Below are 15,947 nucleotides of genomic sequence, written 5' to 3'. Positions count from 1 at the left end.
CTGAATTAAATATCTCATTCCATCTCTGGTAAAAGAGGGGCAACACATCACAATGTTCACCATTTCACATCTCTGCAACCTCATGGTCTACAGTTCCCCACCCCCCAAATGAATATGTGATGGGACAACAGTCTCACCCAATAGTACACCAAGAAATTAATATTCAGAAGTTGCATAAAATCTACAATTTGTTTTCTCTGGTGAAAAACAAACAAACAAAACAGACCAGAAATTTGCCGCAAAACTACAAAATCCCATAAACTTAGTTTGCACAGTAATCTTAACTATCTTTTAGGTTTTATTGAATACCCACTGAAGCTAGAGACTGGGATAGTGAAAACTGTTTTGAACAATCAGTATAACTTACAGGGATTCAAAGGCCTCAATTGGGAGGAGTTGTTGTTTTCAAAACAGCAGGGCTTCTGAATCCCCAATTCTGAAAACAACCCATTGACCACTTCAGAAGTGTCTTCTAACGTAGGAAGTGAAATGATTGAGATAACAAAAGGCGAAGCCCCACTGGTATGAGCTCAGATGTACCCGAGAAACTCTGTAGAGTTTAGCCTTTTGCAAATAAAAAATAAGTTATATAACCCAAAGTTAGGCTGCGTCACGAGCAGCCTCCATTCTGAATATGCAACCCCCACTTGAGGCTTATTGTGTCATGGGAACCTGTCGAACGTGGGTTGTGTGAGCCTTAAATGAAAAGCAAAAAGAGAACAAGTTCTCAGAGGTACCAGAGTGTGATTTGTTTACTCTAACCCCAACACATTTTGGAGATTGTGGCTCCTTTGTCAGGGGCAATCTTATATACGGTAATGCAAATGTTGTAAACAAACTCAGCTAACTTTACTAAGATGCTAGCTATCCTTCATACACCCAGTGTCAGGAGGATGAAGGATAGCGACCACCTTAGTAAGGTCACGGAGTTTGTTTACAATATTAGCATTCTGTAAGAGTGCCCCGACAAAGGAGACTCAGGCCTTAGCTAGACCTAAGGTTTATCCCGGGATCGTCCCGGGATTGTCCCTGCCTGTTCCCAGGATCCCCTGTGTGTCATTTACATGAACAGGGATGACCCCAGGATGCTCCCGGGATAAACCTTAGGCCTAGCTAAGGCCTCAGTCTCCATAAGGTGTTGGGCTTAAAATAAACTAATTATACTTTATTACTTCTAAGAATTTGTTCTCTTTTTGCTTTTTGTTATCTGAAGATTAAACAACCTTTGCAAAATCCATGGTCTGTTTTAGGGTTTCTTTAACCCTCACATAATCCATGCACACCAGGTTCACACAACACAACAACCCCCAAATGACGGTTGCATACACAATCTGGAGCTCTTGGGTGCCACAGTTTGTCGTGAGTTAAATAAACTACGATGAGCCTCAGCGTCTCATCCAAACCCAATCCTTGTGTTTGTCCAACTGTGTACCAGTACTTCTCATTTATTTCTTCCAAATACCAAGATCAATCTTCTTCTAAGGTGCATACTACAAACGTCAGACACTTTTTTACTGTAAAAATTGTCACATACATGTTACCTTGCCAACACTTTTTTCAAAGGGTTCTTTATATCCAGGGATAAGAAGATAACTCCCAAAATATCTAAACAGCTTTTAACTATGGGGTCACATAAAGGGCTTGTATCCATCTTCTCCAGTAAAGGCACAATCTATACAAAAAAAGATGATTTTGTTTAAAATGTAACAGTCTCTTTTAAACATACAAACTAAATATATGCAATGAAATTTTATGTTGATTATATAGCTGCTAGGAAGATAATGTAAAGTTGGCAGAAACAATATGCATAATACAAGTGGGACTTTTAACAAAATGTTGAAATGTGAAACGATCCTGCTTAGTGTTCCATCTAGACACTCCTTCCTTCAGGATACTCCACTGCACTCCCCCTTATGGTTTTCTGTGTATGTTTCCCCACCACTCCTAACACAATGGCTCAGTTCAGACAACATGTTTCTCAACAGTGGTTTTAGAACTCAACAGTGGAGTTTTTATACCACAGTTGAGAAATGTGTTGTCTGGCGGGAAAACTCCATGCAACAGTGGAGTTTTTTGGGAAAACACTCCAATATCCTGCACAACGGCTGTGTTGTGTGACAGGCTCCGTGGAGTTTTCTGTTGCATTGAGTTGACTTTTCCCACTAGCTACAGAGTTGTCTGGCAAGAGTGGCAATAGGAGTGAGTGCTGCTCTAGGAGAGTCAAGGGGATTCGTTTTTTGTAGCAATGACTGATAGGATACCATTGGGAGGACCAGGGGAGGACTGTCAATCAAACATCATGATGGATTTTACTCAACTACACAGTAGTCCACAGTCACATAACGGTGGAGTTAGATCATGTTGCATGAGGAGTACCTCCTAAAAACTCAACCGCTGAGTGGAGTTTTCACACTGTGTTAACTAACGTGTTGTCTGAACTGAGCCAAACACTCAGCAATTCCAGACCAACTGAGTATACTCAGTCCTCATTGGGCTCTTGGGGAGTTTCTTTTTTTGTCTTCTTCAAACTTGGGCTACAGAGCTGTCATAATCCAGCACCTGAGTTCGCTATTTGGATAAAGTTAAAAGAAGAAATAAAGCTCCAATTCCTGCTCAGTTCACTATTCATGAATTATATAGTATTTCCTAAGAAATCCCTCAAAAACCAACTTGCAGATGAGCCCAAGCCTAAGATTCTCATGCATACGTGTTTTGAAGAAAATCAGAAACACCGAAGCTCTTTTTAAATGTAAATTTAGCATGTATGTATAGCAATGTTAGTTAAGCACAATCTTTTACATCGCCTTCATTCTGTTTTAAACAAGTTATAAATTGAAATAAAATGAATGTTGCAATGTTAAGTAAATGTAAGAAATAAACAAATAGAGCCTTGATGTTCTGAACTGCACAAAGAACAAGATAATCATAAAAGAAGTGGAACTGAGCTGCAGAAACCTCAGCAGTACATAAGATTTAGTACAGAACAGCTTTTGAAGCATGTTTGTTTACTTATTTTTATATGGGCTCCAACCATTTTGTGAACCGCCCAGAGAGCTTTGGCTATTGGATGGTATAGAAATGCAATAAATAAATAAATAAACTTGTAAACTCAGCTGACATTAACAGAAGAATATGTCATGCTCCTCTAACTTATTTCCATGTTAGGATTTTTACTACTACTAAAACCAAACCTGTTTGATACACTGGATTTGCTGGATGCCATCAGTCAACCGCGCACAGTCCAATAGAACAGAGGCTAAGTTTTGTCCTTCAGTATCTGCAAAAGCTGTAAATTGAGAAATATGACTTTAATGCTATATCATTACACCAACATTACAAAAGCTCTTTCTATTATATTCTACCATGATTTAAAGCTTACATTTTAAGCAGACTTTAAGGAGGGCAATGCTTTGCAGATAATGGTGGATTCATTACCAATGTCTCCCGTTGAGTTCTATTTATTATTTATTTATTTAAAATATTTATATCCCGCCCTATATCACTAAGATCTCAGGGCGGCGTACAGATAAAAACATACAATATAAAACAATACAGTATAAACCATGATTTATTCTATGCCGACTTGAGGCCCAGCATTGGGCAAAAGGTGGGATATAAATATAATAATAATAATAATAATAATAATAATATGCGATAACAGACCTGGTTCACAAATAATGCCAACCCATGGTTTATTTAAACCCTGGGTTGTTGAATTCTGAGCTGTCATGATGTGCAAATCCAGCCATGCTAACAAATCATGGTCTGTTAACCAAAAACAACCAAGAAACCGACCCCATGGTTTATTTTTGAGTTGTGAACTCTGAGTTGTTTAAAGCATGGGTTGTCGTTATGTGTGAACCCAGAACCATGGGTTGTTTCAGCAGGCTGCGGAAACAGCACACAAGAGTGGTAAAATAAAATCCAGCTGCTCTACATGACAGCACTACAGTGCCACAAAGACATCTGGGATACAGGGAGGGAGCTGGCAAAGGACAAATAAACAAATAACCCAAAGACTGAGAAAACAAACCACAGTCTGTTCAACTGTCTGCCAGACAAACCCTGGATAGGGCAACAAACCATGCATTAAATAAACCATGGGTTAGTGTTACGTACAAACCAACTCAGAATTGGGGGTGGGAGATTTACTGCCTGACCCAATCCCTGTTAAGCTGTTAACAATTACACTTCAATTTTCTCTTACAGTAATAGAGTTGCCAGACAGAACAAGTAGAATGGCTCATGTCTTTAATAAGACAAACGAATTACAAAAGGTATTTTTTCCTCACCACCACCACTATTATGGGAGATAACATATTTGCTACAATTCCTATTTCTGTAAAATTATTAGAGGCAAAGAAGGCATCTTCTCTGTTGGATCTGACAACTCTTAATTAAAAATCACGTCCTTTCAGGAGGTTTCAGAAGATCCAATAGATTATTGAAACTTGAAAACCTACAATTTTGATTCAGAGAAAAGAAACCTCAGGCAGAGAACAACTCAAAGAGTTCTCTGAATACGTAGTAATTTAACTCAATCCTATCTTGAGCTGTAACTGTGCCACATGAGTTACTATGGCATGCCAAACCCGATGAGTGTGACCCTTTGCTTGCCTTCTACTAAAAAGAGAGAACCTCTTTAATAAGTTCCTAGCAGTTACAAGCAGAGATGGCAGATCAACTGTAGGCCTAAGGATGAGGTGGAGAAGGTTACTTCAGTGAGATGCATTACCAAAGCTAATGGGTGAGGTCCAGCACAGTCCTTTCATTTGCAGAAGGATCTAGGAACTAGTGGCAGCTTCCATCTATGGAAGGGGAGAGCAAATGCCCCCTTAATGCATTTCACAGGGTGAGGAGATACCTCCCGGAATAAAAGCAAGGACAACTGTCCTGTTGGGCCAGCACTGATTGTCCAAGTGTGACCTCAGGCTGTACCTTCCACCTGTGTGTAGCACAGAATTAGACTTGTTCACTTACAATATTTAGAGGATTCAATTCTTCAACAGCAAGACGCCCCACTTTCTAAATAAATCCAGAAAATTAGGAAACTGTCGCAAGAGCATCCTCAATACATGCTGCACAGAGAGTAATACAAAATCAAAGATTCTGGAAGGTTTCTCTTTAATTTGATCTTCAATGCAGAAACTCTTTTTTCAAAATAGGATGGGAAGAACACATAAACCACAGTATATGAAAAGGGCTGATTTTTCTTTTAACTTAAAAGGTAGCATCAAGGCAAACTCGTTTAAAAAGTCATTATAGCACCACTGAAATACGTCTACAGAGACAAACTAAACAACTTAATTATACTTACACTGAAGTCTTTCCAGCTGTTGCTGATCAAGAACAAAGGCATCAACCTGAATCTCTTTCTTCTTCTTTAAAACCATTTTGGTAGATTAAAGAAATACCTACTAAAAAAAATTATATGTTGACACTTGGTACCATTATTTTAAATGTACAATTTAAAAGTAAAGACTGTTCAATTTCAGTTCACCTTTGTACGCAAAACGTTTGTTTCAGCTCCTTTCCCACCCACCCCCCACATGCTGCACAAGAAGTTTAGAAAAGATTTTCATCCATAATTCACTACAGGCTAACACTTCATCTGAAATGTAAAAACTTGATCACAAACTCCAGCAAAGTAAACATGCTACCTCCAGTATCAGAGGCAGTAAGCCTACAATACACCAGTTGCTGGGGAACATGGGTGAGAAGATGCTATTGCACTTGTGTCCTGCTTGTGTTCCTGGTTGACAACTGGTTGACTCCTTGGTCTGATCCAGCATGGGTCTTCTTATGTTCTTATAGAGTGGCAGAGGTTTCAAACCAAGGCTATTGATGGCTTGGCTCCATCACTTTGGGCAGTATCCTATGTGGGACCAGAAACTTTCCTTTCCAGAACTCACGGAAGGGAGCTTCGCTGACCTGCCACGCTCTGGAAATTGATACTACATGCCCCTCCTGGCTGATGGCTTCCTGCATCATGACCTTGTGGCTTAATATTGTTATCACTTGGGATACAGACCCTCAGCTTTTTCCAGCTGCAACAGAGTGCAGAAAACAAAACAATGCTTTGGGAACCCACAATACTAACACTAGTACTTAGAACACATTTATTATCTATATAACTACAAGCAAGACTACTTAGAAACTTAATAGTTATGCAGTAGACAGGCATTGGACTGCTATTATCTAACATATATACCCAGAAAGTGAAATTCTACCGGCAAGCTGTGTTGAAATATATCTGTTCATTTATCCAGAACATTCATCACATATTTTTCCATTTAATTTGTGGGATCGTAATTCCAAGGATGCTTTCATACATTACAATTAAAAATGATTCTGAATCAGCCAAACACAAGGTACATTTCACCTAACCCTTTTCAGAGAGGTTAAAGCGGCTGAAAAAGCTGTGCCTGTGATGAAATAGATCAGACATGAACCTGAGGCCTATGTTTTGTAAAGCTTTCCAGGACTACCTCCAGAATTCACTTGTTATATAAACTCACATATGACGACAGATCTCAAACTACTGCAATATCTCAAACTGCTGCAATATCTCAAACAAACTTAATTTTCATCTTCTAACGCACAGTAAATACAGTGGAGATAGAGATGCTCAGTAGCTATCTGCACCATCACAGTGCACATTCCAGTTAAAAACAGCCAGTCACAGGCTTGGATCCATTGATGTCATTCCACCAGCAGAAGGGAAAGCACTAGCATGTTTCCTGTGCCGCCCCCCCCCCACCTGTGTGCACCCCAAATCTGCTCTGGAAGTTGGGGGGGGGGACCCTCCAGAGCAGATTTGGGATGCACATGAAGAACTGCAGGTGTGAAGACAGGACTGGGAAGTCCAACTATGCAAGCCAAGTTTGGCTCCTGTAACACTAGATCCAAGCCAATATGTTTTATTTATGTTTTAACTCCCTATTCCTCTTAGTTTTGAACAACCAGACTGGGATAGATTTGTAAACCACAACACTGTAGATCAACTCTTAGTGTTCTGTGGTTATGCCCAAACACTTCCATAAATAACATAGAATTAATCTATTTTATGATCTAAGCTTGCAAGGCATTAACAACAACAAAAACTTCCCCGACAGTACAAAACCAGTGTTTCTGGTATGGAGGCTTTCCACAAAATACTGGGAATCAATGAACCAGTTCACACATCACAGCAGCAAATCATGGCCTATTTAACCCATGATTTGCCGGGATGCACACTGCATGTGAGCCACTTCCATTTAACTGTAAAGAATCTCCATTCAGTGCAATCAGAGGTTTTCAGCATGATGTCTAAACCCAGACCTAAACAACCCAGCGGTTAACCTAACAACAAATCATGTGTTGACCGCTGGTTTGTTTAGTTGCATATTTGACTGTTTTCAAGCAGGTAATTCCAAGAACATTGAAAAATATGTCAGGAAGAAAGTTAGGCTGAATTTTGCTCAATGACATGCTCATTTTTTATCAGCAGGAAGGTTTTGGATTTTGTTTGTTTGTCTTCAAGGTGAGAAAGCATTCTAACCTGCAACACCATACCTACGTCTTGGAGGAGTACATTCCAAGCAAGTTCTGCTGTCATTTGATTCTACTAAATATATAAGCTGGTCTCCATCTTTTCAATACCAGGGAGCAGCCTGAAACATATAATATGAACAGTCTCTTTGAGCATATGAAGAGCCTGTTGGATCAGACAGAAGGTCCATCTACCACCAGCGGTTTCTTGCAGTTTCTAAGTCATCAACTGGATGACTTGGAAACCCCACAAGCAAGACTAAGGCAGTAGTTTTCGTGAAGTCAACTGTTTTCAACCTACTCTTATTTTATTCTTATATTGTTCTCATTTTTCATAATTTACTGTGCATTTTATCATAAGCAGCCTTGGGCTGTATATATGTAAAGGCAGAATATACATTGGCCTCAGCAGTGGGGTATTCAGAGGCATGCCACCTCTTAACCTAAAGGCTACATACAACCATTATGACTAGTAGCCACTGAAAGACACCTTCTACGAATTTGTTAAATTCCCCATTAAAGCCATCTAAGCTAGAGGCCTCCACAGCCACATCTTGTGGCAGCAAGTCTGAAAAATCTCCTTCATCATTTGCTACATAACCGGTCCCTCTGCACATTAGAGATTAGTGCAAAGAGATAAACTACAAAACAGTCTTGAGCCCAGACATGTGTAATAAAGAAGTAAGAAGAGCCATGCAGAATATTTTTATCCATCTAGTCCAGCAATCTGTTCACACTGTAGCCAACCAGCTGCCTATGGGAAGATCACAAGTAGGACAGGAATGTATAATGTATAATGTATGTCAAGAAATACTTTTGTAAGCCGCCGTGAGAGCCTTTTTTGGCTGAATGGCGGCATAAAAATCCTTAAATAAATAAATAAATAATAACACCTTCCTGCTCAGGTTTCCCACCAACTGGTGTACATAGGGATACCGCTTGGGGGTAGCATATAGTTGTCATCAGGGCTAGTAACCATTGATAGCCTTCTCCTCCATGAATTTATCTAATCCCTTTTTAAAGCCATCACCACATCTTGTGGTAGGGAATTCCACAGTTTAACCACGTGAATTCTCCCATCTATCAGCTTCATGGGATGATGAGGCGGTTCTAACAGTATCCACTTTCCCCACACCGCGTAGTTTTGTACATCTCCATCGTCCCTCCCCCAAGCTAAACACCCCCACATGTGGTACTCTTGCCACGTTAGGGACTTAAGCAGTCTGTGACACCACGTGGCACCCGAGTCTTCCCGCACTCCCTTCCACACGGGATTTGTTAACAGTTACCGGAGTGAGAGAAACCTTTCCTTGGGCTCAAAGTAGAAGAGGAAGCCCAGCTGCTTTGGAGCTGAGCCAGGAAGGAACCAGGACCCGGACCACCCCCACCCCCGTGTCCTTTACTATCAGGATGAAACACACAAGTCGCCCCAGATCGGGGTAGAGGGGACAGCAGCTGCACCACAGGTTGGAAAAATCCTCCCTCTTCAGTGCGGTAGACCTGAGGGGAATTTCACTCACCCCGCGCTTTTTACACACACCCAGTCCCTCCCCATGCTTACCCACCCCAGATAGGCCCGGCCGGTTTCTGCTTCTTTCTCCCGATGGCTGCTAACCACGCCCCCCCTTGCCGCGAAAGGGCGGAGCAAACGGGCAACCCGGCGGCGCCCCGCCCAGCAAGCCACGTCTCTCTCCTGAGGCAAGAGAGAAAAGGCCGCGCTGCGAGTGGTGAACCGTCGCGGAGCCGTCCCACAGACGTCGGACGGCTCCGCTGGCCAATCAGAGAAGAGAGCGAGAGACAGGTCGCCCTATTACGGGCAAGGAGAGGCGGGAGCGCGTTGTTAGGAGCCTTTCTGTAGGGTTAATCGGCCTGAAAGGTTTGACCGCAGGTTATTGAGGCACCTCTGAGTGGAGGTAAAAGGGGTCGCTTCTGTGCATGTACTTGCTCAGGAGTAAGTCCCACTATGTTCAGTGGGATTTATAGCACGGCCCTAAACGTGATTTGATTAGTCATTGCAGACTTCATGGTCATTTATTTTAAATATTTCTCGGCCGCCTTTCAGGGCAGAAGCCCTCCCAAGTCGGCATACAGCAATAAAACACATAAAACCAATATGATATTAAGAGCGGGGGGGGGGAAAGTAAACACAGTTAAAAACAACACTATCCGACCACGTTTTTGGACTTTTCTGTTTCTTCCCCCATCCCCGTTTTTAGCCTGATGGAGAGTTCTGGAGAACTCGAAAGCTTGCATATTTTTGTGGAATTTTGGTTGGTTCTAATATGTCCAAATCCTGTGGCTTCAATTCCATCCATGCTTCTTGGGGAGTAAGTCCATTTGAATCCAGTGATTACTTCTGAGAAAACATGCACAGGTTGAAGCTTTCATCACATATATTTGGTGATATTTGGAGACCAAAGTGGTTTGGAAATGTTAATTTTAAGAACAGGCCACTTTTCAGAAGGGTAGAAAGCATTTTTCAACTTGCAAAGTATTACATTTTGTGAAGCTCACTCCCAGGACAAAATACTGTGTTCCGCAAAACAGAAATGCCAGCCAAAGATTGGCAGGTTAGCAGCCAAGTTAGTTTTTATCAACATTCAGTTGATATCAGCAACGCACGGTCGGATCTTATGCACAATTTCTTGGAAGAAAGGGGCTTAAGTTACCATCCCTATACTTACCTGGGAAATCGTCCTGTTGAACTCAGTAGGAATACCTGCACTTTTAACCTGCTGTGTTCACTGCCTCTTATTGCCAGGTAAGATCGGATAGCAGCTTTGCAGGTGGTGTGCTGCACTTCATAGACGTATTTGCAAATTCAATTTTACCAGTAGATTCAAGCAAAGTTATTTTCCCCTTCGTTTCATTACTTTAAGTTATAAACCTTATTCCATATGCAGATTTAAGGAAGCAACTAATGTAAAAAATGTCCAAAAGTCTGTGACGGGATTTACCCATTTTCCAATGTTCACATGTGTCAATAACAATTTTTGTAAGATTATTAATTGTATTAAAAGTTTGGAATGTTATTTTTAAATGTGTGTCTAAGCTTATTAATACATTCACTTTTCTATATAGAAAGAAGAAAGTCCGTTTTAAAGAGATGGTGTGAAATCAAGGTTATTTTAGATTTGTTTCACGTAATGCAGAATTTCTCCACTTTGTGGCGCCAAAGTATAAAGAAATCTACACTCTTAAATTACTCTGTACCCAAACAATACGATTTCAAATATAAAAAGAAAAAGGTTGTCATAGATGTTATATATACATTGTTTTTAATTGACTTTTGTCACGAGTCTAGATTGGGGACCTATGACAATAATAAGATCTATGCAAAATAAATATTCATTCTATTGGTGGTTTGTAACTGCTTCTGAAGACCTTTTTAAAAGCTTTTGTACAGTTTTAACATGTGGACTACTCTGCTTTTAAAAGTGGCAAATTTCAGTAGGGTGTTCACAAATATACACACACAACAAATGTCCCATCGTTTTGTGAACCATTTCTTTATTCTTATTTTGCCATTTGAGGCTGCTGTACTCTCCCTTATCCTCCTTGAACTATTCTTGTAGACAGATTTATTTATTTATTAAAATATGAACATAAAACTATCCTACCACAAAAAGGGTTCCCTCTGTTCCATCTGTTTTCAGTCAATCAATATTTCTTTACTGCACAGCAAGAAAATTGCCTTACAAATACAGATGGATATCACATTACTGGCACTGATTGGAGAGGGACCTTTGAGAATATCAGAGAAAAAGTTAGGGCTAGTTTTCATAAACAGCGGATGATGTGGTAAATTTGTTGTTAGCCTGTGCCTCTTCAGACTGCAGGTTTGGGTTCCCATGACTGAATGTTCCTCTGTACAAAAATAAAACAAATCCCTGCACATAGAAATTTAGCCTGTGAAGGCTAGACAAGAACCCTTTCCCCAACATCTCATTTCAATAATTTTGAACCTCCAGTGGTACAGTCTAGGTGTATTTCCTGTTCTAGTACCACCAGTCTACACCCCTTGTCTGCTCTTTGTGAAAACTAGTGGATCTTTCATTGAGTTGGAGCATGCTGTGAAAGATCGCCTATAAAGGCCCACAATCAGAGCAATCAAAGGATGTTTGCAGTAGTGTATTGGAGTAAGGCTTGCCAAGATGTGCCACATGGACTTTTTTATTAGCAGGGATGCTGACTTCATCAGCCACCCCCTCAAATTCCCTATTCACTCTGGGTTTAGCTCCAATTCTCAGTAGCCAAGGGGTGGGGGAAATAAATTTTCTGAACAATAATATATTGTTCCTGATGTGTGACTTATTTTTCTCAAACAAACCACCTTGAGAACCCATGGTTTGTTGTTGGGTTGTTTAGGGTGGTTAACAAGCCACACTGCAGAAAATATCCTGGGTTCAGACAACATGCTAATTCACAATTGAACAACCCACACTCAACCACTGAGTGTGGGTTAGCGTGTTGTGTGACCAGCCCCACTCCATGTGAAGTTGAAATGGAGATTTATGAAAGCAACTGGGGCATGGCTGGCTGGACATTTCTGCACCACATGCTATAAATAATATTTAATATAGTTTCTGCAGCAGCATGAGTCTCCGTTCATTCCATTACAACTGGAGTGGCCACTTCACAACAAACTGTAACTCAGATGTAATACAAACCTTTGAAGAAGTCTGTAGAAAGATATTTAAAATGAATTATTCTCATTGTATAAGTGCTTACCAGAACTTTGGGGTTTTGTCATCTGTATTCCAATATAAGTACATTTTAGTCTTGGTACAGGAATGGAGTTAATAAAGTAGATGCCCTTTCTGAACGTTTTCTCTTTGGAAATTTAAAAACCACTTCAGTGAGGGATAATCAGTCACGTTTCCTGCACTTTAAACAATGCCGTGATCTCAGAGCTGTCCCCTACTTCCCCCAATTCTATATGGCATAAAAGAAAAACTTCTCAGCAAGCACAGATATATACATCTGTTTAAATTTAAGTTGCTTGGATACTTCATTTGATATGTGGGTGGAAAAACTGATTGCTATTCAGAGAATAATAGGAAGAATTGAAATAGCAATGGGGTTTCTCTGAAAACAAGAAAAATATATTTCAGTTGACCAGAGGCCAATAGAGGTAACAGCAATTCATACAATAATCTCTATATATCTAGGTCAAAGGTTAATAATAACTTAGAATGAATTGCTGTATAGTGCAATTTGTATCAAAATCAATACTGATAACAATGCATACATCTAGAAGTTCTATTCTTACAGTGAACTACATCTATTTCCTAAACCACAGTTTAAAGCTGAGCTTCTCCAACATGGTGCCTAGCATACTGCAAAATGAAGTGCTGCCCTCCAGTGCCATCTCTATTTTAGTTCAAAATAGGAATTATCTGTTTTGAAGTCCAGACCCCATCTCTGCCTTCTATTAGATTCTTGAGCAAGTTACTTTCCTTTTAGTCTCACCAGTTTGCCTTCTGGAAATTAGTGTTTTGTGGCTGACCATGCCCATAATAGTAACCATTTTATTAATGGGCAAACCCCCAACACGTGGCAGCCATTTTGTGAGAGCACCCACAATGCTATCAAAATTCCAAATGTCCTCACTGAGCCAAAAATGTTGGAAACCCATGTGCGTTCATGAGTAGGGTGACCCTAAGGAGGTTCGCTTGGCACCTACATTATATGCTTTTAGACGCCAGGTGAAGACCTTTTTATTCTCCCAACATTTTAACAATCTATAAATACATTTTAACATGGTGTTTTAAATTTGTAATTTTGCATTGCTGCTGTTTTTATCTGGTTGAGCTTTTATATCGTATTTTATATTATGGTTTTATACTGTTGTTTTATACTTTGAATGGTTTTAATTTTTGTGAACCGCCCAGAGAGCTCCGGCTATTGGGCGGTATAGAAATGTAATAAATAAAATAAAATATGAAAAGGAGGACAGGGCTCCTGTATCTTTAACAGTTGTAGAGAAAAGGGATTTTCAGCAGGTGTCATTTGTATGCAGACAGCATCTGGTGAAATTCCCTTTTCATAGCAATAGTTAAAGCTGCAGGTGCCCTCCTCTCTTTTGTATCTGGTCAAGAGGGCAGGACTCCTGCAGTTTTAATTCTTATGATGAAGACAAAATTTCACCAGCTGCTACATGCATTCAAATGAAACTTGCTGAAATTCCCTTTTCTACACAACTTTAAAGATACAGGAGCCCTGTCCTCCTTTTCATATGGTCACCCTAGTTCCATCACACTAAAAATACAGGGATTTTTCCTGCTCAGAATTTTGCTGAGTTTTATAATCTGGCCTTTTATTTCTTCAACTGCTACTCTTTTATGTGGTTTGTCACTATGGTGCTTTTTACTGTATTTTTTGTAAGTTTTGGTTTCACATTTTTTAGCTGTACTACCTGAAGAACAGAATAAAAATATTTAAAATAAAAAAAATGCTTAGATTTGTTTAATGTACCAATGTAAAGGCTTAATTGCCAATAATGGACATTTATTTCTTCTTCCACTTGCCTTAATAATAGTCAGATGTGACACAAACATTGGAGAGTCACACACAATTAAGCTTTATTTGTGAAAAAGTGTCCTAGAAGTTCTTTTGTATTGCAGATTTTATGCCCACATTAGCTACAAATATACACTCAATTTTGAAATAGTTCTCTTCAGGCATTTTCACAGCCCATTTGAGCCTCTCATACTATTTATACCACATATAAATGCTGTCAAAATGGGAAAGAATGTGGAAAATAATTTGTTCATTGTAGCCAATGTAGGTTTTACAATTGTATTACAAAAGGTGGCAATACGAAACTAATATTTCACCTCTTATGTATAAACACCTTGATGCTTTCTATCCAATAACAACAACATTCCCATGAGACTTCCCTACAGAATATCTTTATGCATATCATATTGAAAGAGAGGGGCAAGAGCAATGGTATTAGAGGGGCTCAAATATCATCTTAATTATTATTAGAATTTGGGATCAACCAATGAAATTGATTTTGAATTATTTCAAGACAGGCAAAAGAAAGTATTCCTCCACTCAATGCATAATTAATTTATGGGATTCATTGCCTTAAGATGTAGTGACAGTCACTAGCTTAGATCGCTTGAAAAGGAGATTTGACGGTGACAAATTCATGGAGGATAAGTCTATAAATGGCTACTCCTTAAGAAGCAAAAGCAGTATACCAAGGAATACCAGTTGTTGGGGAGCATCAATGGAGGCTTTCCTGAGGCATCAGCTTGGCCACTGTAGAAAGCTAGATTAGGCAGATCTTTTTCTTAATCCAACAAGGATTGTCTCCTGGTGCTATGTTCTTACCTTATGTAAGAATGCTCTTAATTGGGGGCAAATCCAGAACAGGTGGGGAATTCCATCTGTCTGCTTCTCAGACTTGTCATTTGCCCAGGTAGCACTCCATCTCTCATCTCTTAGAGCTGGTTTTAATGGTTGCTTTATAATCAGACTGGTTTTTAGTGATTTTAGCGTTCTCTGTGATTTTCTTGCTTCTATTGCTGCACGTTGTATTCTTGGATCCTTTCCAAGGATCCATTGTATGTTGCCCTGCCCTGAGAGCTTATGCTGAAGGACCGTTAACAGATATATTAAGGGTGCAATCCTATGCATATTTAGGCAGGGAAAAGGTCTTACAATTCCTATGCATGTCTAAACATACACAGGCTTTGTATTAAACCAGACGGGAATGCTGGAAATTGTAGGACTATTTTCTGTCTAAACATGTATAAGATTGGTCCTAAACCACTGGCTGGAGGATGCTAGTAATTGTAGAATTATTTTCTGTCTAAACAGGCATAGGATTGCATTCTAAACAACCCATCACAGCCTGAGCTGTGTCTTCTGGGAGGCTTGAGCTATGGCATTTCTCGTGGGGAGTGGACGGTGGTGAGCGATATATTATTATTATTATTATTATTATTATTATTATTATTATTATTATTAATTGCATTTATATACCGCCCCATAGCCGAAGCTCTTTGGGCGGTTTACAAAAGTTGATAGATAGCCTGATCCATTTATCTCGAGGGCTTAGGTAGGCCTAATTCTGCCCAGGCTCAGAAAGGATGCACGTGCAATGGCTTTAAGAAAGGCTAAGAGCGGAAAAGAGCCCCTTCGAGCTGAAAGGAAGGCCCATGGGGCCGCAGGCCTCCTTCCCTCGGGCAGTCACCCAAAGAGAGGAGATGCCGCCCTCAGCTCCGAGCGCTTCCCTGGGCGATGGATTTCCCTCCCACGCTTCCCCGCTCTCAGCTCTACCCCTTGGAGCCCTTGGCCCGAAGAAACCCACCCCCGTTGCAGAGAGGCTGGAGAGGGCTCCCAAGTCCCGCCTAAACGACTGCTGAATGGCCGGCGTGGCTGCCGCTCTCAGTCCAGGCCCC

At 40.2% G+C, this 15,947-nt stretch overlaps 1 protein-coding gene across 1 annotated transcript in view; it reads right to left on the bottom strand.

The window, feature by feature from the left end:
- The window catches only part of THADA (THADA armadillo repeat containing), a 173,912-nt gene extending 168,500 nt beyond the window's left edge, over positions 1 to 5,412 (bottom strand). The window contains exons 1-3 of the mRNA XM_063123991.1: positions 5,318 to 5,412; positions 3,192 to 3,286; positions 1,542 to 1,672 (exon numbers count right to left, since the gene is read on the bottom strand). Coding sequence (XP_062980061.1) covers positions 1,542 to 1,672; positions 3,192 to 3,286; positions 5,318 to 5,393 — 302 coding nt within the window. The 5' untranslated portion in view covers positions 5,394 to 5,412. The remainder of the gene's footprint in view (positions 1 to 1,541; positions 1,673 to 3,191; positions 3,287 to 5,317) is intronic.
- Between the last annotated feature and the right edge of the window lie 10,535 nt (positions 5,413 to 15,947).

This window comes from Elgaria multicarinata, chromosome 4, assembly GCF_023053635.1.
Source record: "Elgaria multicarinata webbii isolate HBS135686 ecotype San Diego chromosome 4, rElgMul1.1.pri, whole genome shotgun sequence".
In the NCBI taxonomy this organism is placed as follows: domain Eukaryota; kingdom Metazoa; phylum Chordata; class Lepidosauria; order Squamata; family Anguidae; genus Elgaria; species Elgaria multicarinata.
This window is presented reverse-complemented; position numbering and strand designations above follow the sequence as displayed.